The sequence below is a fragment of the Melanostigma gelatinosum genome (genome assembly GCF_949748355.1).
Source record: "Melanostigma gelatinosum genome assembly, chromosome: 21".
NCBI classification, from domain to species: domain Eukaryota; kingdom Metazoa; phylum Chordata; class Actinopteri; order Perciformes; family Zoarcidae; genus Melanostigma; species Melanostigma gelatinosum.
This window is the reverse complement of record NC_136654.1, coordinates 12,030,341-12,055,313: the sequence shown is the minus strand read 5'-3', so window position 1 is coordinate 12,055,313 and position 24,973 is coordinate 12,030,341. Positions and strand designations below refer to the sequence as shown.

Here is a 24,973-nt window from a genome sequence, read left to right as displayed (position 1 = left end):
GTTCCAGACACAAATATGCATTACATCCATTTTGAAGAAAATTTTAAAAATTACCTTTTTAGAAGCCTTATTTGTCAATGACTCATATACAAATATATATACTGGTATTTTAATTCCTGTTATTGATAACAATTCAGTAAACATTTATCAATGTATTTATTTCTTACATGTTTTATGTCAGGAAAGCCATGTTTTAAGTCAAGCCTGATGTTGCATCTCACATAAATTGCTATCGGGACTGAAAAAGTTGGATTGGTGCATCCCTAGCTGACACCTCAACTTAATTAACAGAAATGTACTAAAGTAGGATTGCTTGTACAAGGCTGAAGCTCTAGTCACTGTCCCTACAGCCCCTTCTGAAATAATGAAAGTGAGGTTTAACACTTATGCTTAATTGTTTGTTGAAAAAAGAGCAATGCGTCTGTGCTTTTTTGACTTATAAAACCACCTACTGTGGTACATATCAGGCTATCCCCATAGCATGTATTTCTCCTGACAGAAATGGCAGAGGAGATTCTTTGTGCTGTACGAACATGGCTGTCTGCGCTTTGCCCTAGACGAATCGGTAAGTGATGCATCTTATCTACTGATCAGACTTCCTCCTCTCCTTCCATATTTCCATAATTCCACATTGGGAAACTGAACCCAAGGCATGGGGAAATTCTATATGATGTATAAAACAGCTAGAGCCACTAATTAATGTTCAATGTAACATGAGGGTCAAGTTGGGTCTAGTTTTGGGCTGTCAGAGTGGATGGGTGTTTTTATGCTGTGATATATGGTGAGTTCAGTTACAATGCCCCTTAGAGGACTGAGAACAGAATTCTATAGTAATAAACGCAATTAAAGCTGCCAGCAATGATTAACTGCACACGTCAGAGCACCGGGTGATGCAACTCTGCATTTCCGTGAGCATCAGATACTACACAAACGACTTGGACATTATTTCTAGCATGGAGTGCGTCGAGCTGCAACTAACACGTTTCTAGTTTATTTCCTGTAGTCCACCATGTGGTGCTAGAGAACACACTAATGATATTCCTTTGTGCTGTATATATCATGTAGATACCACACCATGTACAGTTCATGTAAATTGGATGACCACTGTCGGATAAGGCTGACTTCCTGTGGTCTGTAGGTGGCGCTGTGACCATGACTCTATATGGGCTTATAGATGCCTTCAGGCCTGGACTCTTACCCAGCATGGGAACTTTGTGGCGGATGAAACGCAGTACGTTTACATTCCTCCAAATGAGATACAGGTTTTATTACCATGTCTTTAACATAAGAGAGGTGTGTCCCTGTAAGTGAGTAGGACAGTGAGGGCTTCGTGTATAAGCCAGCCCAAGTCATATTTGGTGGGCGACTGTGCCTAAGCGGAGAGTAGGGCCGTCCTTCAATCAGTTTTAGATAAAATCGTCTGCTAAATGACTGTAATGGGAATCTCTTTGTGATGACAATGGGAGGAAACTTTGCTTTGCATTTGAGCGTGTTTCCACTGTGTAATGTGTTTTCAGTAACACCCAGGCTAGTGTGAAGTTGTTTTCCTCCCATTGTAACAGTGATTCCAAAACCGTCCGCCTCATTGTTTTTTGGTCTTTTCATGTGCTCCACAAAGCAGAAAAAGTGGGACAGGGAAATGGCTGCTTTGTGCTCTGGACCGTGAGGATAGGAACTCTCCAAAACCTCTGAGCTGATAGGAACACTTACAGTAAATGCTCTTGATCTCATCAAGCTCATAATTGTTTACTCAATGGCTCAAGCCAGGACAGATTGGATTTGTTTGAGGCCAGGTTTAAGGTTTCCATTCATTAACCCATTCCTCTCATGTGGCTTTTTCACAGTGGAGAGATTTACAGGAACCACACCCACTTCATTTGATCACATTGATTGCTGTTCATCAACAGACCTCCCATAACAAGGGAGCCATACAACATGAGCAGAAAAACCTGGTGTTATTTTTGTCCCCACATCAAGACACTTCAGCAGGGTTCAGGTTCACAGCCAGGAGAGCTTAAGGTCAATTTCAATTACATTTATTTTGTACAGCCTAAAATCGCATATTACAAATTTGCCTGAGCGGGCTTTACAATCTGTACACATACGACATCCTCTGTCCCAGGACCCTCGAGACAAATTTCCTTCATGTTTTGTGCCGACTAAAAGTAAAACAATTCTCTTGAATTTAATTGTGGTCCACAGCGGTCTACCATCAAAGTCCAAAGTTAGCTTTATTGTCAATTCCACACTATATACCGAACATACAGAGGAGTTGAAAAGACGTCTCTCTCCAGTCCAACATAACACCACATGGTCGGGACAGAGAGGGGTGGCTGCGTCTACACGCGCCGCCATCTTGTACCATGTTCAATATGTTACAAGAAATATGCCAGAATTTTTCCCTTTTTATTTATTGATGTCATTACATCACTTCCATCACAAAATGGCTTACAAAGATCACATGTCCTCATCCTCAGGCTAGGCTCACAGTAAGCATGAGGTTGACGAATGGCAGATGACAGTCCCCTCTCATTTTACTCGATCTCCATAAATTCCTGAAGTGGAAATATATAAGGATAAGGGACAAGTGAATCATGGAATCAATACATATATCTTCACCCAAGTTTACAACACCAATGGCGACTTCCTGTTCATTGGTATTTGACACACAGGAACAGAAAAATATCAGCAAACAACAATCTAGGTTTTTTTGTTCTTTACGGTCAGCATTTTAAAATGTCTGTTTGATCCAAGATTATTGATGACCATCTTGAATCATGGTTTCATTACTTATTTTGAACATCCAGTAATAATGTTTTTCTGCAATTCTTATTTTGGCAGGATGATACGGATGCATGTCTTTTAGCTGTTTCGGTGTGTTTAGTCATTATAGGATCAGGGTGTGTATGCGTGTTTGCATCAAACACTTATCCCAAACTGATGCTTCAGACATCTGAATCCTCTTGGAAGAACAAGAACCAGGGACCGATGACGTTGTCTGCTATTTTTCACAGACTCTCTGAAGCAGTGGCCTCTTAAAGCCTAACTATTTTCACCACGAGTGAAGGGAAAGATGCTCTCCCATCTAAAGCAGCATTCCTCCTCCAATGCCCTTATTAGGTGAACTGCAGTGAGCTCGCAGACCCAGGATGACAGAGAGCAGGAGAAAAGGAGCTGCAGACCCTAAAAACCACAGAGAAAACATCAGATATGCCCCAGACACAGACATTCCACACTGCTGATACTGCTGATGCAGATAATCAGATAGTTGAACAGTTACAGCAATAGTTTAGCATTAGTGGTGCAACGGATCATAAAGCTCACGATTTGGATCGTATCACAGATCAGAGTCACGGATCGGATCAGCACAAAATAGAAAAGGGAGCAAATATAACAGTTGGGAGATCCCTGATCATTTTTTTTTGCCACCGATACTAATTGATCATTGATGATCCATATTGGCAGGTACAGATCCCTTTGTTGTTTGACTATAGCAGCTGGTCTACAAGGATCCAGACTTATTTTTTATTTTTTGCCCCAAAATCTTTTTAATGACTCTGAAACCAAGTAAACCATCAAATATTCAAATTGTTATACTTTTACTTTGTTAGTCATTTGTAGTGTTTTTTTCATAAAGCCACACAATTCAAATGATCAGGAAATAAAATATTTTTTTTCATTAATTAAAACAAATCCACATTTTATTTTAGATAATAAGTATTTCTTTCACTAACACAGTCACAGTAACCAACTGTATTCTCTGTTTTGATTCCGCTATTGTTGATTTAGTTGAGTATTTCGATTGTGGCAGTATTAGAAGAAGTTGGACTGGCAGTTCCTGTCTGTCAAGAGTTAGGATGGCGGGGGCTGAGTCGAGGTACAATATAAAAGAGATATCTCCAGTGGGGGACTTGCCTTTGGCTTGGCCTGTAAAAACCTCCTTGAGGATTTGTCATTTATGGGGTGGGTGAATTCCACTTAATTCTAAAGCTGGCTCTCATTTTCTTTCTGGAAAGTTTTTTATTGGGCATGGCCTGCAATAAAAAAACAACAAAGATTTTAGCATGTGGGAATAACTTTATAGACATCCCTTTTTAGTATAAAACATTTTACTTTTCTGTCTCCAGTGGACTCAGTGGCGGCTGGTGGAAAATGTTCTAGGTAGGGCCATCCTATCAATTTCAGCAAACATCCCAGTATGATTTAATGCAAAAAAATGTAAGTATCAAACACGCATTATTACTTGGCAGTTAAATATTTAACATTCATTCCAACACGAAAAAAATCTGTAAATAACACTTATATAATATAACATGTTTATTTATTGAGATGTCCCTATGGACCTTGATATAGGAGGTAAAGATCAGGAGAAGTAATTATGAATACTGATGGTAAATTAAGCTATGAGTTTTCACTGTTAATTTAACATCTCAATTACATTACTATGTAGAAGAAAAGATGTTCACGTTGCATAATATGTAGCTTGACAGAGTTCTCCATGTGTGTCCTGGTGTTCTCATGTTTCCTTACCACCTCATACCTCACTCCCGTAACTGTCCGTGCTGGATCTGTCCCCGTTGTTTTTAAAAAGCTAAATAAGTTATTAGCATGACGTCATCCAGCTAGCCAAACCTGTCTGGTGTACAGCTAGTACAGAAGCTTTGCATGTACTGCTTCCCTTTCCCGCTAGTCTGCTGTCTGTTTGAGGTCAGACTGATCTGATATCAGCTCTTTGGTCTGCAGAATCTCCGCCAAAGTTCTCCTCTCAAACGGGTCTTGGAGTAGTGCTCGCGCTGGCGCTAGCCTGTAGCGACTTCTCCTGACGAGAACGCGTAGCTAGGGGGGCCAAATCGTTCTGGCCCCACGCTGAATCTATTTGAGGGCGCTGATTGGCTAAATTGTATATCTTAGTTTGTTTTATGGCCTATTGTGCCATGTCAGCCAGAGTGCCTGAAATCTCAAGAGGAGTTTGTAAGAAAATTATTGATTTTAATAATATCCCATTGAAAACTTAAAAGTAGTGTGCCCCATGGAAGGTAGACACAATCGGAGGATATGGAATTGGCCCACTTACCGGTATGTAGAAATCAAACCATGACTATTCATTTTTGCGTGGATGGTAGCCTTGGCGCCACTCTAACCCATTTCCTTTGTTTTGGTGCCTGTAGCAGTGGGCAGTTTCTAAGCAACACGTTACTTTTATACTGTTAGGACCACGATCAGCTGGACTTGGGGGCTGTTCTTATGTTTTGCGTTTTTTGCACCCTCAAATCCATTGTTGTCAGTGTAGACACGTGGAATGCACACTCAAAAGAGAGAGTGACACTGTCATGGTTCCCAAGCATCTATTTATTAGGGTATGACGAGATAAAAAAATAGTTAGACTTTTGGAATGCTGCAGTGCATGTTATGGCAAGGAACAACCAATAAGAGCAAGCTAATTTATTTTCTTTCTTCCGTGAATATCAGTCTTTGGTAAATATATGGAGAAGAAGTTAATCATGTGAGTGCAGGGCGACCCAGAGCTTTACGATTTGTTCAACAGACTGACTGCCTTCACCCTTCCTGTCCAGCAACGTCATTACACCCAGTTGAAAGGTCAGCCAAACTGACTAGCAGTAAAGCCATTGTGTGGAATTCACTGGGCTGGAAATCTGTTTCTTTGTTTTGTTTTGTTTAGTTAGTGAGGCTCACTGCTAAATTACAGCAACTTCATCATCATTGTCATCTCAGCACGCAGGTTTGGTTGCTTAGTAACGGCAGGAGCGCATAGGGTTGAGTACCGAAACTCTGTGCCAATATGGCACCGGTTCCTATACGTCCGGTATCTACCGGACCGAAACGCAACGCAGATTTCGGTGCTTCCTTTCGGTGCTTCCTTTCGGTGCCTGAGCCGTTTGAAATACTCTTTTTACACTACTCTGATGACTCCGTCCTGGCAGCAGGACTCGGTCCTCCCTCATGGTATTATTACACCGGGTTACTTAGCGCTGTCGCTCATAAGCACAACACAGAAAGCTGCTTCTTCTTCTCCTCCGAGGTGTACTGGCGGTTGGCAAATGACGAATTGGCGCATTACCGCCACCAACTGGTAAAATAAGTCATGAGACGTGTCGTATTTTGCCAGAGAAGGAAAATATTGTTCAAAGTTAAAAAGTTTGAAGCAAAGTGTTTTGTATTTATTTATATTTATAGTATACTTTAAACAGTTACTTTTTTCTTGAAATTGAACAATATATTATCGGTTCAGGAACCGTTTTAGCACCGGTATCGGAAAAAACCCAAACGATACCCATCCCTAGGAGCGCAACCCCCCCAAGCACCTTGGCTCAAAGGATGAAAGTGCTGGTGTTAAGCTGCAACATCTGAACGGCCCCTTAAGAAATCAAGGCTCCATCTAATAGCAGCATATAACACAGAAGTCCCCTTGATGCACTGTGAGCGTCACTTTATCTCCGCTTGGTCTCATACTGGCTGTGAACAGTGGGAAGTGTTCAGTGCTAAGTAGTTGTTGGGTCAAACTAGACGATTATATCCCCTAGCTGCAGAAAATAAAGTATTATGTTGAGTTGGTAAATAAAACCTTTTACAGCTATGCTCCTGGCTTAAGGAATATTGATGGATTGAAGAGCTAGAAATCTGTTTCAGTTTGGGCTGCAACTAATGATTGTCATTATCTGCAGATCATTGTCTCAACTGAGCAATAAGGGACGGTAATTATTAACCGTTTAACTGTTAACCGTCAGTCAGAATTTTGACCGATTTAATGCAAAAAAAAAAAAAAAGTGAGCAAAACTCAGGAGCATTGTGTCACTAAGGCCATGTCCACACTACTACGTTTTTAAACAAAAATGTAATAGTGTGGCTGTAGCCTAAGATGAAAATAGCTGGTCCACACAAAGGTAAATCCATTTTAAGGGAGTTTGGGCCATTGCTGTTGTCATGACATCTCTCCCTCAGGTTGCTTCTTCTTTCCCTGTTAAAGGTTTCTTTTTGGGCTATACAAATAAATTTAATTGGATTGTCACTAACTTCGGCGATACCCCCTTCACTTTAATCAGCAGCAGGCAACAAGACACAGGAACTTGGCTTGTGTTGTAGCATTTATTCACCGACAAATAAACTGTACACACTGCACTGCTACGTAGGGTATCGTTTGGTTTTTTTCCGATACCGGTGCCGAAACAGATACTTTTTTCTTCAAATTGAACAATATATTAACTGTTTAAAGTATACTATAAATAAATACAAAACACTTGGCTTCAAAGTACAGCTTCAAACTTTTAAACTTCAAACTATGAACAATATATTAACTGTTAACAGTTTACAGTATACTTAAATAAATTAAAATAAATACAAAACACTCTGTACACGCACTACAGCTTCAAACTTCAGCAATTCTTTTGCAGAAATATGAGCATATTTGCATTCTCTCGCAAAATACGACACGTCTCATGACTTATTTTATTTAACCAGTTGGTGGCGCTAATGCGCCAATTCATAGTTTGCCAACCGCCACTACACCTCGAAGAAGAAGAAGGTTTTGCGTGCCGGAGGTCGTGCTTGTTATGAACGGCAACGCTAAGTACCCGGCTGTCGATGGAGGAAGTCAGTAGCCTGCCAGCCATATGACCGCTCTCAGTCTGTTTTTTTTAATAAATCATGGCCGAAGCTTCGTCAGAATGATGGAGGTGTTTGTTTCTAAGCACGCACTGCTCGTCCGGTTGCAACAATACTATGAGTGAGGAGCGGAGGACCGATGCTATCGTTAGCATCGGTCCTAGGACGAGCTAACCTAGAGCTAACGAAGAGTGTAAAAAAAGTATTTCAATCGCCTCAGGCACCGAAATCTGCGTTGCATTTCGGTCCGGTAGATACCGGTCGTATAGGAACCGGTACCATACCGGCACCGGTTTTCGGTACCCAACTGCTACGTTACTGCTAACAAGTCCAAGTTCCGTCTCAAGTCTGAGCTAGAGTCCAAGTCAAGTCTCAGGTCTCCAATGTTTGTAACGGGTGTCAGTATCACCTGGTTATCGGAGAGAAGAGATGGTCAGAAAGCACAGCTGGTACCAGTTAATCGATAGTCACTGAGTGGCACTCAAATCCGAATCTCTGCTGCCAACTCTACGGACAGGTGAACTGGGACTCTGTTTTCTATTTTGCACATACTTTGCATTTTACCCGTTTGTGCATCAGGTCATCGTTGCAGCTGGATGGCTTGTTCTGCACGCCACTAATCTTGCATTCAGGGGTGATGTGGTTGAAGCCTAAATTAGTATTGTAACCGGTTCGTTTACCGGGAGTCGGGCAAGGCGGGTAGAACAGGGGCAGGCAGGGTCGGTAACAGGAGATCAGAGCGTGCTGGAGAGTCTGGCATTGAAAACCGAAGAACAATCTGGAAAATGTGTGTCTGGGACGCAGGAGTCTATATAGGGGCTTGATTACTGATCAGAGGCAGGTGAGTGAACAGGTGAAGGGAGTTAGACTGATGAGGAGGGAGTGGCTGACAAGTAGGGTGTGGAGGTTCCCCTTGGGTGATTAACAGTTTGGTCTATTAAATGTCAGAATTTCCAAAGCCCAAGGAGACGACATCATCGACTGTCTTGTTTTGTCCCACCAGCAATCTAAAACCCACATAAAACAAACAAAAGCAGCAAATTGTCACAATTCCAGAGCTGGAACTCTTGCTTTGGCATTTTTGCGAAGAGAAATTACAAAAACGAATTATCAAATTGCTGATACATTTCTGTCAGTGGACTAATTGATAAATCAACGAATTGTTGAAGTCTTAATAGTTGTATAGACGTGGAGGAAATGTGACAGAAATGTGCAAAGTGCCTATAGTTTAGTTCCTATAACTCCATACTTGCAGGAACTGTTCAAAAAGGGCTATTGGTGGTTTGATTGATTTGTCCATACTGTATACAGTCCCAGCTTTTTCCACGCTAAAAGTACTGCATGTATGTTGTAATAGTCATCTAAGTAAATACCACTTACCACACTGCAGGGTTCCACACAGCTACTTATTCTAAAACAAGAGGTTGTTTCTTTATCCACGGCGTCTTAGTTCTTAAGTGGGACGCAATGTTATTGCCATATATGGCAACCCCTGGGGGTTTACAGGCATATCTTAATAAAGCTGGAACTTGGTTCTGTTCAGTGGCCTTAAAAGGAGCTGGAAAGGGACTCGGCACCTGTTTTCCATCTGTAGCAGCAAAGTCTGATAAGAGAGCCGCATGATTCAGAGCACACACAGAGACGTTTGGAGAGGAAGGGGATTTCTTTGCTTTGACCTTAATGAGACAATAAGTTATCAGGTTCAAATGACGATGCGTTTATTATCCTGTCATACAAAAGTTACATCAGTGTATTTTTGAGTATATCAATGTTTTTACTACCAAGATTATTTTTTTGATAATCGATATATTTTCCTACTTTGTTTCTATCACAATGTCTAACAATCAGCTGCCAAACTGTGTGACAGCAATATTTATGTGGGAGAGAAGCAGTTTTTCTATCACAAAGAGGGAACAACAACCAAAACAAGAAGAGTGTTCGAATAGAATGTTCGATAGGACCAGAAAACCATCTTCTGCTAAATTTGCCACGTGCCAGTTCCCACTACAGGCGTATTTGTCATGCACACCCCCACCCAGATAAGACAGATAATGATTAAATGTGTAGTGGCATATTTTTAAATGGTCGAGCCCACTTTATCAAGATTTTTACTGACTAATCTCCCTCAACGTTCCAAATAACACCCCTGACGGCTTTCAATGGACTATTACTGACCTAACAACGTGTCGTATGAATAAATCCACCAATCGCAGGCCTTAAAAATCCCACATAGACAGTCACAGCAGATTCTTTTCCGATTTTTTTCATTTTTATTGCAAACTGCTTTATTATGATGTATTGAACACTCTTGGCGATTAAAGAAAGTGAATATATAGTTTATATGTAGTTATATAGTATATAAAATTAGAATAGAGCAGTGCAAAATCTGGTTCCGAAAATCAGAATTTTGTTTGAAATTCTGTACTCAGACCTCATTTTATGCTGGCCTGCTAAGTAAAATTAAGCTGGGACAGACCACAAACCTGTTGTGCTATGACTGTGGAGTGATTTTAGGGTTCATTAGTCATTATTTAAAAAAAAAGAAAGTTCAATACAGGTGCTTTTTTTCAGGCGAACCTGAAACATTTTCAATTTGAGCTGTGCCATAAGTGTATCTGTTATTAACCAGTAACATACACAATATTTACACAATTGAACACATCTCACAAGTGTTAACTGTATTCTAGCATCAAAATTATTAAAATAGACCTTGTAGTTGGAGCTGGGGACTCTTGTATCGAGTATGGGTATGCAATTTTTGAGCAGAGGCCTAAAAATAGGGCCAGGCCTATAAAGGTTAAAAAATACTGAGCCTAGGCTGTGAAACATTGCAGCACACAGCCATGTTTTCCCTCAGATCTTCTCTGTTTGAGTTTGAACTATTTGAAATGTAATGGCAATGCCCTGTTTAGTTGGGCAGTCACCCATAAAGAAACAAACATGGGAAACAAACCAGTGACTCAAGCATACCGTTTAAATGTATCTTTCTTTTTTATGTTCCACTGCTATTATTTTGCTCTGTACATTTTTAGTGTTGTAAAACTTTGTTGAGTCATGTGTAAACTAATTTCATTCAATTCAAAGGTTAAATAATATATGGTAAGCTAATGCACTGGCCAATATGTCATGTTGTGTCTCCTCTAGCCAAGCACGCTGCCTCAGGGCACAGTGAACATGAACCTCTGCACTGACGTCATAGATGCTGAGCCCAAGACGGGTCAGAAGAACTCCCTGTGCATCATCATCCTGGACCAGGAGTACTTCATCAGAGGAGAGAATAAAGAGATCATCAATGGGTTAGTTGTCGAGATGTGTCTGTTGATGGGTTGGGGAGGATAGGATGTGCACACACGCGTATGTAAAAAAAACCACTCTCCTCTGTGTCCAGGTGGAGTGAACAGCTGGTGGTATACCCCCGAACTAACAAACAGAACCTGAAGAAGAAACGCAAGGTGGAGCCTACGACCTCCCAGGTAATACTTCTTACACAGTACACAACCGCGTGATTTTATGTTCCACTTGTCTTGTTTCATTCATACCTGCAAACTTGTCGCTTTTTGAATCAAAATATCCACGTGAATCGTGTAGATCCGTAGAGGTTTTTTTTTTCAGGGGTGGGGGGGGTCAGCCGGTCAGCCAGCATTTCTCAGATTGGAGTGACCCGAGGAGAAAAGGTGATGTCGTGATCTTCGCAACAGAACATCTTTGATGTGACTAGTCTTGGCCAATCAGCGTTCAGATGTCTACAGCGTCTTCATTTCCCTCCGTTACAGTTTAAGTTCCATTTTGTTCCGTTACCGTTCAGACTTGCTGGGTTAAGTTAACGTCCACTGCATGCTGAACTTTGTCGACTGTTAACGTTCGTCATTATCGCGATTTAGAAGGAAAAAACGTAACGTGATGAAACATGCAGCCCCCACGTGTTCTGGTTCAGTTCACGCGGGCGCTCGTTAACGTTAAACCCGAACACCGGCGCATCTGGTTGCAGGTTGTTTTTTTAACTCAAAGTAGAATGAGGATGATTTCATGGTCAGAATAACTTTCATGACCACGAAACATGAGGCCCAGATACTAATGAGATGATGAGGTCAAAGAGCTTCAGGAAGAGGAGGCTGTTTGTGTAGCGCAGCTTGACGCAGGGCTGAGCTGCGAATGAGCTGGGCCTGGATAAAGGTGGAGGTCTAAACAGACGCGAGTACAGCTTCCCGCTGTCAGTGTTTTAAATACATTGATAAGGCAGGGTATGCTAAATGCAGCCTCTGCTCCAAGGCGATAAACTACAGTAACAAGGGCTCACATGCCCTCTCATCACACTGTGAACACACTGTTCACTGTGATGACCACAGCCAGTGGACCAACAGGACCAACAGTCCCACGTTGCTCTCAAGAACCCTGAAGTAATGAGGGTTAAGGAGCCTGTACCTTCATTTCAGCAGGTTGCTAATGCAGAGGTGTGTATAGATCACAGCTATTATTTTACTCTTGATAAACTACTTTAGCCAGAGTAATTATCATTTTCATTTAAATAATTTAACTGGATTGAATGCATATTAATTGCAAATAGAAGATATGCCACAATTCCAACAGCTTTACAGTAACAGTGGAAGTTAATATTAATATGAATATTGTCAATGAAAACGAATCACTTTATTTGTACAGGCGATGGTTCTCACTACTCTTGCTATCTCTACTCTGTCTTATCATAAAATTTTCTTCTCAGAGTACACCAGAATGCTACATTTTAAAGCTCATATTTAAAATAAATTTCGTGGAGCGCACCCCCCGCCCCCCGCCGACAGGGTTTCGGGCCTGTCACCTTTTTCACCCCTCATGAGTTTGCAGGTATGTTCATTGTTTTTGACTGTTTCATGTGTCCATGTCAAGGAGCCAGGTCCAGCCAAGGTGGCAGTGACCGGCTCTGGTATTCCAGAGGCGGAGAAGGTTCCAGACTCGAGCTCCATTATCTGGCAGGAGGAGCTGAACCAGAGAGAGGCTGAGGGGGCTGCAGTCTGGGCCCCTGACCTTTCTCCAGGATCACTGCTGCCCCCTGCAGGTAAGGAGGAATACCATTATGAGCCAAATTTCACCCAGTGCATAATCTTGGAAAAAGAATAATTGTTGAGATTAAACCACGCCCACTTCTGTAGGACAACAGCCTCGACACAGCGTTGACAAACATAACATTCAGAGCTTAAGACACCACGCGGTGGCAAGCTTGGAATATAGCAGGCATGTCATTTAAACCAGTAGATTCCGGTTTGAGCTATTTTCAACCATGAAATGCTGATTTTTATAAATTTGAAAAAATGCAGTTTAATCAAGCAGTTCAAAATTCAATAACATGAAATCAAAAAAGGGGAACAAATGCTGTGAATGTTGCTGAGGTAGAAGTGGTAAAAATGCATTACAGTAAAGATAAAATATTCCTAAATAATCAAGTAAAGTCATGACTTTTGCTATGAAAGTGTTCTGTGGCGTCTTCTGTTTCTCTCGTGTAGTTGACTGTGCGCCACAGGGCTCTGACGCCGGCTCACTGAATTGCGACGAGGTGGACCGGGGTGGCCTGGTGCTGTATGGCTCTGCACCCCAGCCCTCCAGTGACCTGCTCTCCCCAACAGGCTCATGCTCAAGTTTGGGTGGTGTCCCGCGTTGCCTCTCCCCAGCCCCCAGCAACCCCTTCCCCTCCGGCAGCTCCCTGCTCTCTAACGGCTCACACATCAGCGGCTCGGTCAGCTCTCTGGACTCGGACGCCAGCGGCAGCACTGTGACCAGCACAGACAGCCACCCGGCCAGCCAGAGGGGCGGCCACTCCTACAGCCACCATGACATTCCGCGATCCCGAAGGCTGGAGGCAGAGGCCAGAAAGGCAGAGAAGAGGAGCCGGTTCAGGAGCCCTGACAGGCAGGAGAGGGAGGCCGTCCTCAGCCCTGAGAGGAGGTCAGTATCCGCTTCTATTGTCTGTTGCGGTGTTCATCCACAATGGTGTGCCAGCCAGCCAGCGTTTTTCAGATTGGAGAAAAGGTTATGTCATGATCTTCGTAATAGAACATCTTTGATGCGACGTCTCAAGTCTTGACCAATCAGCGTTAAGATGTCTACACTGTCTTCATTTCCCTCTTACTTAAGGGTAATGTCCACTGCATGCGAAACTCTATTGGCTGTTAACGTTCGTCATTATCGCGATTTAGGGGGGGGGGGGAAACGTAGCGTAATGAAACATGGAACCCCCTCGTTCAGTTCACGCGGTCACTCATTAAAGTTAAACACCGGATCTGGTTGCAGGTTGTTTTTCCAGGTAGAATGAGGCGAATCATGTAGTTGGGGTGAGCCAACTACTACATTAATTAATGCGGTAACGCGATAATAACACGTTAACTTGCCGTGTGTGTGTGTGTGTGTGTGTGTGTGTGTGTGTGTGTGTGTGTGTGTGTGTGTGTGTGTGTGTGTGTGTGTGTGTGTGTGTGTGTGTGTGTGTGTGTGTGTGTGTGTGTGTGTGTGTGTGTGTGTGTGTGTGTGTGTGTGTGTGTGTGTGTGTGTGTGTGTGTGTGTGTGTGTGTGTGTGTGTGTGTGTGTGTGTGTGTCAGTCGCTTCGGCGTTATTGAGAAGTTGGAGGCCTTGGAGCTGGAGAAGCCAGAGAAAATGGAGGTGGAAGAGTCAAGCAGGAGTGGAGCCAGACAGGGCCGAAGTGAGCACAGAGAGGTAACCCGTGTGTGTGATATGTCAGGATACCAGACATTTGTCGTTTGAACATTGTGTTCATACTAATTTCACAAAAAAGACAACAATAACTCCTAAATACTTCACATACACTCCTTTATTCCTATTTGCATTCTGGTTTTTACAAATTTAACTGATTACATTTGAACACATCATGATAACATTATAATTTATCTGAGTTAAATACTCTGTTATTTTTGCTGAATAGAGCTTGAATGCATCATAATGTCACTCAATGCAACCTCCACTAGCCTAGCTGTAGAAAACAAGAGTACTGTTACGTTTTCAGAAAGTATCGGTTCTCATGAAATCCCTACTGCCAACATTGTACAGCAGTTTACAAGTTTACAATAGATCTGGTAAGACTTGTATACAGTGGTATTAAACAACAACACATGGCAGAACAGATTAGGTATTGGACCTACCAGTGTTTTTTTTCCCCGTTTTTGTCCCAGCACTTCTATCTTTTCCCTTCGCCCTCTTCCCTGCATCGTTCCCTCTCTTTGTCTTGTCTTTGTTTTGGTTGTAGGTCAGAGGTCAGCAAAATGTGCTGTATTCATTTCCAGTTTCCATTCTGTAGCTCTCTGTGCTTGGCTAGAACCGCTCGAAACCCAACTGCAGGGCCCACCACGCTGATGCACAGGGTCACAGTCGGATAGTTAATCACTAGCCCTAGATCTTTGTCAGTCATGCACAGACAAAAATATCTCGTGAACATACAGATAGATGTCGAGACTGCTTTTGTACCTTGAACTAGGGCTGGGCGGTATGACCAAAAATCCATATCACAGTGTTTTTTAAGACTACCGGTTTCACGGTATATCACGGTATTTTTTTCCGCCTTAATGCAATGGCAGGCCATGCATTTTATACCTGCTGTCCTGCAGCTGAAATACCACCTCATAGCCCTTCTATTCATTTTTAAGGCTGTAACTTTGTTACAGTCATTTGAATAATGCTAGAGCATTTAGAAAATGCAAAAGCCTAAATTCAGGAAAATATAATGTTCTCAGATGGTCTGGCTGTGGGATCCAATGCCATTCAGTAATGACAAGCCACGACCCAAAGAGAGTGACATAGGATTTTACTTTACAACTTGAAGGTTGACTGTACTGCGCTGCAGTCTTTCCTCGGCTCAGCACCCTGTATCATGGTGCAGCTCAACTCAGTCAGAATGCATTTTGATTGGCTGAACCGCATCACGTGATGTGATTCACTACCCATCGGCCTCTGCTGGCTGTTAAGTTTCGTTTAACGATAGTCACGTGCTCGCCCACTGAACAATCACAGCACACTCTGCAACTCATGGCAGAGCCTGTACATGGACACTGAGCGGCCCGCCACTGGCTTAATGCATTCATTAATTAACGCCGTAAACTAACACAAGAACGGCCGGTCAACCGGCGGTGAACAGCTGTTTGTGTGGCGTGTCTTCCGTCAATTCCTGTTTCCTTCACCGCCGATTTGCATGCTTTACCCAGCATGCAGTTCGGAGGAGAAATCTTATAAATGTACAATTATTAGTGCTACAAATTGTTTATCTGTCACAAACTGTTGTGTCGTGGTGTTTTGCCCTGTTAAAGAGCATGAGTTGTGGGTTGTTAATTGTTGTTAAAAAGTAAACCATGACTAGGGTTCCCTCTCAATACAGGTAAGACAACTAGCTCCGTCCGTAGCACTCCTAGCGGCGAGCAATATATTTTGCTGAAGGTCAACAGAAGTTGTTTAGGCTGTGCACCGGTATGACGGTATATGAAAAACGGTATACCGCCCAGCCTTACCTTGAACACACAAGCTCAGTCATTCTTACTGTTGCCTTCAAACAATACACACTCATTTAAAGTTAGCAAGTTTAGCTTCATGCTATCAGTGTGTTTTTGGTTTCATTCTTTTTTGCAGGTTGTCATGACATTTCTCCACAATACATGAATGCCCACCTAAACGGACCAAATCAGATGACGTACTAAATATCATCTGTGATTTCTGCATTTCATATGTTGACTCTCAAATAGTCATAAAGCACCATTATATTGTGTTTTATTTTGTATATTTTTTAATTACTTAACCATACACAGGTATAAAAACAATGTAGACAAACTTGCACGTGTTGTTTAGGTGCAGAGGCATGACGTGGGTCAGGTTCTGGATTTTCCCTCCACCCTGCCACCTCTGAGGAGAGCCATGTCCCTGGACAGAAGGACCACTGAGTCCATCATGACGGTGAGTGTTTACTCTTCTTTTGCTTTTGTAAAACAGCCTCATCAAGATCCAGGATTTATCTCTACAGCATCTTCTGTGATGACCAAAGGTTATAATACATACAGTGATGTTGATAATGAATCAAATATCATAAAATAAGAAAATTAATTGAGTCCGAGAATGTGTAAAACTTGTATTACAAACATGAAACTTGACTACCGGTAGTTGTAGTAAAAAGCTGTCCTCTGAAAGTCTGTAGTATGTTGCAGCAGGGGCATTTAGTCTCTCCTGCAATGATTGAGACAATGAACACAAGGGGACCAGACAGCTGTTGCAGAGAACAAATTAGCCATGAAGTTGTCTCCTGTCCCTCACTTATGAAAAAATTAGGCTGCGTCTCCTGGACACGTCCATAGTAAGTCTTACAGCATCCTTTTGAGACTTTAATGAGTCATAGATGCAAAAAACGTACCGATATATCTAAAAATGTAAAGAAAACCCAGGTGGAGTTCTTACTCAAGGTTTTTAGTATTCTGTGTGTGGTCCGGCTCTCGTTCCTTCCATGTAAGAACTACATTATGCATGTTTTGGCTCACTAGGTCATGATTGGTGTTTTTGCAGATGAATTTTCTTTCAAACAATGAATGGACTGACTGTTTCAGTTCTCCACTTGAGTTTTATACGACACATTGTGTCCCACAATGCTGCCAGAAAGCCTGCATATGAGCTTCTAACAAATTAGTGGTCTTGCAGAGGAGATTGTTAGATATGGAAAGATGATAAAGCTCATGATAACATCTGGGTTTAAATTTGTTTTGATTGTTTCAACATTAACCAACATTTGAAGTCTGAAATTCCGTCTGAAGGCCACTGTGTTTCAGTGTGTCTGTGGGGTGGCAGACAGAGACTCTCCTGTTCTGCTAAGCTGTAGGCTCCAGGGTCAGCATTAGTGCCAGGACTTCAGATGTGGAGATAGAGGTTGCTGGGTTGTTCCTGGCACTGAGAAACTACATTTGGTTAGGTAACAGAGTTAGGAGAATAAAAAATCGAGAAAGTTCTTGGTGGTCGTCCCACAGCAGCATGACTGCTCTGTTCAGAAACCAATGTATTCCTCGTTTTACTGGGGAAAATAGCTAAAGACATAGTTATGTACTGCAGCTTTGTGAGTTTTCCTAAAGTTTCATTGGCCATGGTGTGGTGGTGCGAGGATGTTGATGTTGTAGACAAACCTCCATGGCAGTGCAGCCCCCTTCTCTCCTCTACGGGTTATACTCCTCATTCAGCTCCCTCTGTGTGTATTCATTGCACCCATTCTGTGTCATGTGGTTTGTTGTTGCATTCCTGTCGGCCATAGAAGCGAGACAGGTGTTTGTATGTCTGTGTGTGACAGACAGTGTATATCACAACTTACCTCTGCTTCCTGAGGTCACCCTTCACATGTGTGTGTGTTTCTTCCACTATTTGGAATCGCATCACTGGGCTCTGCATCCTCAGCTAAAGTAGCACACGCCGCCGAAGTCTCCCCTAACCAATGGACCACATTTAGATAATGTCTTTGATCCATTGGTAGAGTCATCTTCGACCTCAGCTGACTGAGTGAGCATGTGATTTAGTACTTTAATTTGACATATTGCCAGTGTCATTTAGGAATTGTTTCAGGCTACTTTGTGGTCTGCTTTATTTTACGATATTTTAAAGTAAGTGGTGGTAATCTACTGCAACACTTTCAAAAAAAATAATGACATGGCAAAATGACATTTCGCATGTTGAACAGTTTGACACTCCACCATCATTTTTGTCTGTGCAAATGTCAGACAGATGTTTCAACATCTTTTCTTTTTTTAGCCGGATTTACTGAACTTCAAGAAAGGTTGGATGGTGAAGCTGGATGAGCAAGGCCAGGTACGTTATCAACTGTTAATCTGCCTTGTCTGTAAAAAGTGCCAAGTACAATGTATGTTTTAATTCATAATTATTTGTTTTTTGTTGATGTAGAATCAGTTTGAGGAAAACCGAAATTGAAACGTATCTAACTTCAAATCATCAAGAAACATTCACACAGTGCAGTAAATAAAGTTTCTGTATGAAAAAGAATGAGCTCATCAAAAAGGGAGTGAAATGCTGGTTCAAACAGCATCTGAACTGACCGCTTAAAGCACTCCTGAATGTTTGCAGCATTGTGTGGCCTTCACAGAGGTGTGGTCACACTTTGATGTTGTCGTCAATGGACTTTAAAGACCAGGGTAGAGCCTGAAGGCCTTTAAGAATCCATCTTTATGTGACACGGAGAGAGGCATACTCTGTGCCATCGTAGCACAGGGGTTATTGACTGACCTGATGTACAATATGTGACTACCTCTTCTATATATCTTACAGTTTTTCTCAATTGCTAAAACACTAAAACCCATTGGCTGAACAAAGTTCTCAGTTGCCTGAACTCATTTAGCTAATTGTGCAGTCTGTTGTCAATACCTTAAACTGAGTCACATGGTAAAACACAATTTGCAGATCTCACTTAGACTTTTCAGCAAAACTCCAAACACATTCTCAGTCTCAAAACACATTCTGCACTCTAATGCACATGTCATCCACACTGGTAAACACAAGTGCAACGATCAAATACAAAGAGAGAACACATGTCATTGATTCAACACAATCACTCAAAATTGATTTCACTTGTATCAAATGATGTGACACAACCAATATAAGCCAGTTTAGAGAGCAAACAGGTGGTTGAAGGTGGGAAGGAGAAAGTCTGAGAGTGGATAGAAGAAACAATGTGAGAGGACATGGTGCTTTCTATTTGTTACAGTAACAGCACTGATTGCGCAATAGATGTTGACTGGTTGCAGGTTCATATCAACAAAGAACAAGAATTACAGTATCACAGAGACAAAGGACACGTTTGTGAGATGCAGGGTACATACTGTAAAAATAGGGGTACAACAAGAAGAACAAAAGAAATTGCAAAGAGCAAAGCACAGTAGTCATTTCTGATCAATTTTGAGCGACTGTAACAGAACATGTTTTCGTTCATATGAAATTTGTTTTGAGATTAAAAATCTCCTCCCTGAGAACTATATGTTTTGAACAATGTACTTTCTGTTTATTGGTGTATTGTTTACTGACTGCTTGATGGTGTATATTATTTTGATCACTTTGTTTATGATTTGAGAGCAGTGTTTGATTTTGAGCACAGGTAAAACTGTTTTGAGGCGAAAGTTTCATTTTGCAAGAGGATTCAGAGGTTTTGCAAATAGTGCTTGAAGATGAGGTTTTGTGTTTACAGTTTTGAGAGAATGGGTGACCGTTTCAAGAAATGTGTCTTAGCAATCGAGAAAAACTGTAACATGCTGTGGATGTGAGAACCCTGTCTTTGCCTTTTTCCCTGTCCACGTTGTAGTGGAAGAAATACTGGTTTGTTTTAACGGATCACAGTCTGAGATACTACAAGGATTCCATTGCAGAGGAGGTGAGCCTATTCATTTATAATTATAAATATTGTATAATTATTTTATGATTTCTGTTGAACAATTCTTTGTTTTATTTCATGTTTGCCCCATGTCTCATCTTTGTGTTACCTCAGGCCTCTGACCTGGATGGTGAGATTGACCTGTCTACTTGCTACAGTGTAACTGAATACCAGGCTCAACGCAACTATGGTTTCCAAATACATGTAAGAAGCGTTGCCTCTCATAAAGGACAAATGTTTTTCAGGCATTTACAATATCATAAGAAAAGTGCTTTCTCTCCCTCCCACATAGCTCTGACCTTTTAATGAGAACAAAAAAGCCTTTAGACATATTGAGATTCAATAGGCAAAGTCTGCTGTAGAAAAGGTCTTAACAGTCCTGTGATACTTAGACTGTGAAGTTTTAATTGCTAACTAAACCCATAGTTTAGTTAGACTTGGGTTGCATTAAGAGTCTGTAAGGTTTTGGTGCCTCTTTATAAATAAATGATGGCCCTTGCAGCTTTTTTATCACACTTTTAAACGATAAGTTTAGACCCTTTCACATGAGTGCGTCGGTCTATCCACTCTGTGCTCTTTTCAGAGCACCGCATCAGTGCTTCATTGTCAAATCCCTGCCTCTTGCTTACTGAGAGAATTCCCAAATCAATGAAATTACATATCATGTTGTCACTGCTACCTTGCACCCAGGCTGATTCTCACATAGCACATGCACACGTACACCCCAGTGCTCCCAGAGCCAGGCAGCTCTATACCTGGGACTTTGTGTGTGTGTGACAAAGGTGAGAGTGAAATACTATTAAAACATTGAATAAATGCCAAAGGCCCACTGTGTTTACACAAACTGCAGCTTTAAAAAAAGAGACCCTCGTGGTGCACGAACATGCCTTGAACTTGCGTCGTCCAGCAGCAGGCCCTGTGGGGACCAGTACAGACAATATGTGGGCATGATGGCACTCCTTATAGGCGCACATCATTTTGAAATAAGACAATGACTACGTTAACACATTTTTTGCACTTATTCCGAAAAAGAAAATATTCCTAATAATGTAAAACGACCCCATGCCGCATCCTTATCACTGGGGCCAGTGAATCCTACTTCAACGCCATTTTATGCTGTGTTTGACGGGTCATGCATCTCTCCTCTATCTTTGCAAACTAGCACAGAGATGGTCGCAAACAGGAAAGAGGCCGTGTGTCAAAAAGTGCAGTAAAATCCCTATTGAGAGGCATACTGTGAATGAGCTGTATACATGGCCAAAGAATGCTCCTAATATCTGAATAATATCAACATATCACACATGTTTTAATCTGAAAATGCTCCATTTGAAAGCGCAATACACATGAATGGCAAAAGGGACGTCCTCTTTCCTTGGAACAAGGAGGTTGTGGATTTGGGAAATAAAAATTTTTAATTGAAAAAACTATATTATAGAATTATAGATATCTGTTATATATCCAGTCATGAAAAGTCAAAAAGGCCACTTGTACTTTTTAAGGATTTAAATCGTTGTGTATATAGGTCACCTTGTATGTATGTATGTATGTGACGGTAAAATAACAGTTAGTAGTTGGTAATAACGCTTTGCCAAAACCTCTGATGCTACTTAAATGTATATAATCTCATGGTATGACCACCCAATCCTTAGACTAATCAAAACCAGAATTCCTTCAAATGAATTAGTATTTTCATGTATGGCAGTTGTAGCACATTACGTATAGGATCATATTGTAAATGTCATGGTGCTTTTAAATGTTTAGACTCGGGAGGGAGTGCACACTCTGTCGGCCATGACAGCAGGTATACGCAAGAACTGGATCCAGGCAGTAATGAAGAACGTCAGACCCTCCACTGCCCCTGATGTGGCATGGTCAGTCCAACTATGTCAGCACTACTGTGCACACTTTTCAACTGTGATAGATGATTCAGCCTCTTAAGATGGAAAGATGATTAAGCTGGAGGCAGCAGTGTCATGTCATCTGACATCTGGCTCCGTCACCTCAAGTGCTGATTGTAAAAAATACATTTCATTTTTGAATAAAATACTCTGGTAGTTTTGTGTACTTTTCCCCACATGTTTTGTCTTTTTACAAGATTATTGATAAAAACTGAAACATTAACAGCTCATTTCATTGATATGATGGCAAATACTTTGTCACTGTAATTAAGTTTACTTATTTCTGTATTAGCATTTCTTCACTTGCTATATAGACTTTGGAGTAGAAGGGACATTCATTTTTAGGACATGGCTAATTAACAGTGATTCTCAACTGGTGGGTCACGACCCCGTTTTCAGTGGGCCTTTGCCTGACAAAAAAAAAGTTATTTTATTTTGAAGGGCATTTTTTAAGCAGCGGAACTATTCCAGCATTTACGGCACTTGTTCAGCGGTGCAGGAAAAACACAGACCAATGCGTTGTGCATCACATCACGTGATGAAGCTCAGCCAATCAAATATGGGTATTCTGACAAGTTTCCTGACTTGAGTGAGATGTACACACACCGTGACACACAGGGGAGAGACGAGGATATATGAGCAGAGCAGGACTATTTATTGAGGTGTGAGTCGTGAAAGTCAAATCATAGGACGATCTCCAAAAGAGAGAAATGTCCAGAGAGACCAGAGTCATTAGACTCTGAAGAATTCACCTGTATGAGTCTGTCCAGTCATTAGAGTCATTAGACTCTGACTGGACAGACTCATGTAGGTGAATTCTTCCAACACTAATTTCTCTTTTTAGAAGATGAGAAAAATATAATATTGTGGCTGTTTCACTTCACCCTGAATGAACTGAGTTTAAAGCTGCAGGGCAATTCAGTGAAAATTATTTTTCTAAATTGAATTTCATTATGTAATACATTTTTTAATCCAGCCGTTATTTTACTTGAAATGAGAAGAACATTTATTCATGTATTTCTATGTATTATTTATAATCCATCCAGTTAAATTTTAAAAATGAGAATAATATTTGTTAAAATATAATTGATGTGTACTTTCTTTATTTGATTTGACAGTTGTTTACTACACAGAGACGTTACTACTACTAGATTTCTTAAATATAGATATAGGTCGTGGGTCCCGGCTTGTCATTCAGGGGTGATGGTGGGTCCCGCAGCCAAACCAGTTGAGAACTACTGATTTAGAAGATAAAACTTACTTGCCTGCCTTTCTCACTGCCTTCCAGGTCAACTGAGGATCATGGTTCCTTCTCTCTTTTGGAGGGTCTAGTTGGGCCAGACATCACCCAGGACTCTCCCTCCTCTGAGGCTTCGTCAGTGGAGAGAGAATCCACTCCGGCTGTCACAAAGAGCAGGGCTCGTGAACGCAGAAGAGAAGGCCGCTCTAAGACATTTGACTGGGCCGAGTTCAGACCCATCGCTCAGGCTCTGGCTCAGCAGCGGGCCCAAGAGGCCGAGAGCCTCCACGCAGACCTGGGTGAGCTGGAGCGCAGTCGGAGAAGAGAGGATAGGAGGAAGAGGTATGAGTCTGTGACTAGCTCATCGACGGAGCAAACGGCCGTTAACGAAGGAGGGAGAACAGACTGTGAGAGTGGAGAAGGAGTCGGACAAACCAATTCATTAGGTCCCACGTGTGTAGTGAGGCAGCAGAGGGTGGAGGAGGTGATTGAACAACAATGGCAACAATTGGAGAAGACACCCATACGGGAGGAGAGGAGGGTGCCTCTGCCCAGCACTCTGCAATCCAGAGACAGTGTTGAGCTGGAGCAGCTACTGGAGAATTACAAGCAAGGGGTATGTTTATTCTATTCAGTTATCAGAATCACAACCGTTTATTGCCAGAGTTTCACATACAAGGAATTTGTCATGGCGGGTGGTGCATAACATTAGACAATAACATTAAACAATCAACACAGTGCAAGAAATAGAAACATATTAAAATGTACCATATAATATAAAATAAAGTGCACAGATAACAGTACTTTAAACAAGTGTAATGTAAAAGTTAATAGCAACTTTAGTGAGTGCACACACGGCAAGTTGCAAACCATGGTAACAATAAGCAGAACATGAAATAGAATGAATGAGTCTCACTATTCTCCCATATAATATTTGGCCACATTTCCTTCATCAATGTAGCACATTAGGTTGGTTCCAGTTCTTTAAAAGTATGTAACTTGTCATGTAACTTTATACTCTGTCAGCGACCAAGTTACCTGCTAGCTTCCTCTCTGAAATGAACGTGAGGTGATAACCTAGATTGTTAATGTAGAAAAAGTGTCTGTAGGTGTTTCATGAACTTTAAGAGACACAGCCCATTCCGTATTTGTAGTTTGATAGTGGGGCTTCTTCTTTCACAAAAAACATTGTTGGCCAAATACACAAATGGCAGCATGCAGAGAGCAGTTAACCAGGACACAGCCACACTTTAACTTTCATAATTTCGCTAACTCACAGAAGACTAATTTACAAAACATTCACCCTTTCAAATGATGATTTAAAAAAAAAACAAAGACCATTGTTAACTATTCCAAATGGTCCCCTGCTGCTCCTGCAGATAGAGGACCTGAAGTCACAGCTGGAGAGCTGTCACCAGCAGCTCCTTGACTCAAACAAGCACAAGCAGGAGCTGGAGCTCCGGCTGAGGACGGCTCCGGATATCAGGACAGGTTACATCTCTCCGGTGAGTTCTAAGTCTCTATCTTCAGTGTGCATACTCTGCTATGATGGGAAAATCCTGTTGTAGATTACACGCGTATATTCTCATTTGAGCAGTGTTTTGTTCTCGATGTTGTAACATTCTTTGCATGTTGTATTTTATTGAAAGAAAACATCAAACAAACTGACATCAAAGCAGCGACATGGCTACAGAGATGTGCCTTTGCATGAGTTCATTGCATGTAAAACAACATTGAGATCTTATAACTACATTGGCTTCTACTAGTTAATCTCCTATCTCTGTATTATAAGTCTGCACTGTATCTGAACTCATGCTAGCAGTGATT

The 24,973-nt window shown here is 41.6% G+C and overlaps 1 protein-coding gene across 5 annotated transcripts in view; it reads left to right on the top strand.

Annotated features, from left to right (window-relative positions):
• The window catches only part of LOC306795443 (myosin phosphatase Rho interacting protein), a 55,892-nt gene that overhangs the window by 10,117 nt on the left and 20,802 nt on the right, over window positions 1-24,973 (top strand). For 4 of the 5 annotated variants that reach the window (XM_079293961.1, XM_079293960.1, XM_079293957.1 and 1 more), the window contains exons 3-15: window positions 500-565; window positions 10,765-10,916; window positions 11,009-11,093; window positions 12,505-12,673; window positions 13,119-13,557; window positions 14,205-14,319; window positions 16,453-16,557; window positions 18,382-18,438; window positions 19,940-20,008; window positions 20,123-20,212; window positions 21,770-21,879; window positions 23,195-23,762; window positions 24,526-24,651. In XM_079293961.1, the coding sequence (XP_079150087.1) occupies window positions 500-565; window positions 10,765-10,916; window positions 11,009-11,093; window positions 12,505-12,673; window positions 13,119-13,557; window positions 14,205-14,319; window positions 16,453-16,557; window positions 18,382-18,438; window positions 19,940-20,008; window positions 20,123-20,212; window positions 21,770-21,879; window positions 23,195-23,762; window positions 24,526-24,651 (2,151 nt within the window). The remainder of the gene's footprint in view (window positions 1-499; window positions 566-10,764; window positions 10,917-11,008; window positions 11,094-12,504; window positions 12,674-13,118; window positions 13,558-14,204; window positions 14,320-16,452; window positions 16,558-18,381; window positions 18,439-19,939; window positions 20,009-20,122; window positions 20,213-21,769; window positions 21,880-23,194; window positions 23,763-24,525; window positions 24,652-24,973) is intronic. The other variant, XM_079293959.1, reaches the window with a different exon arrangement.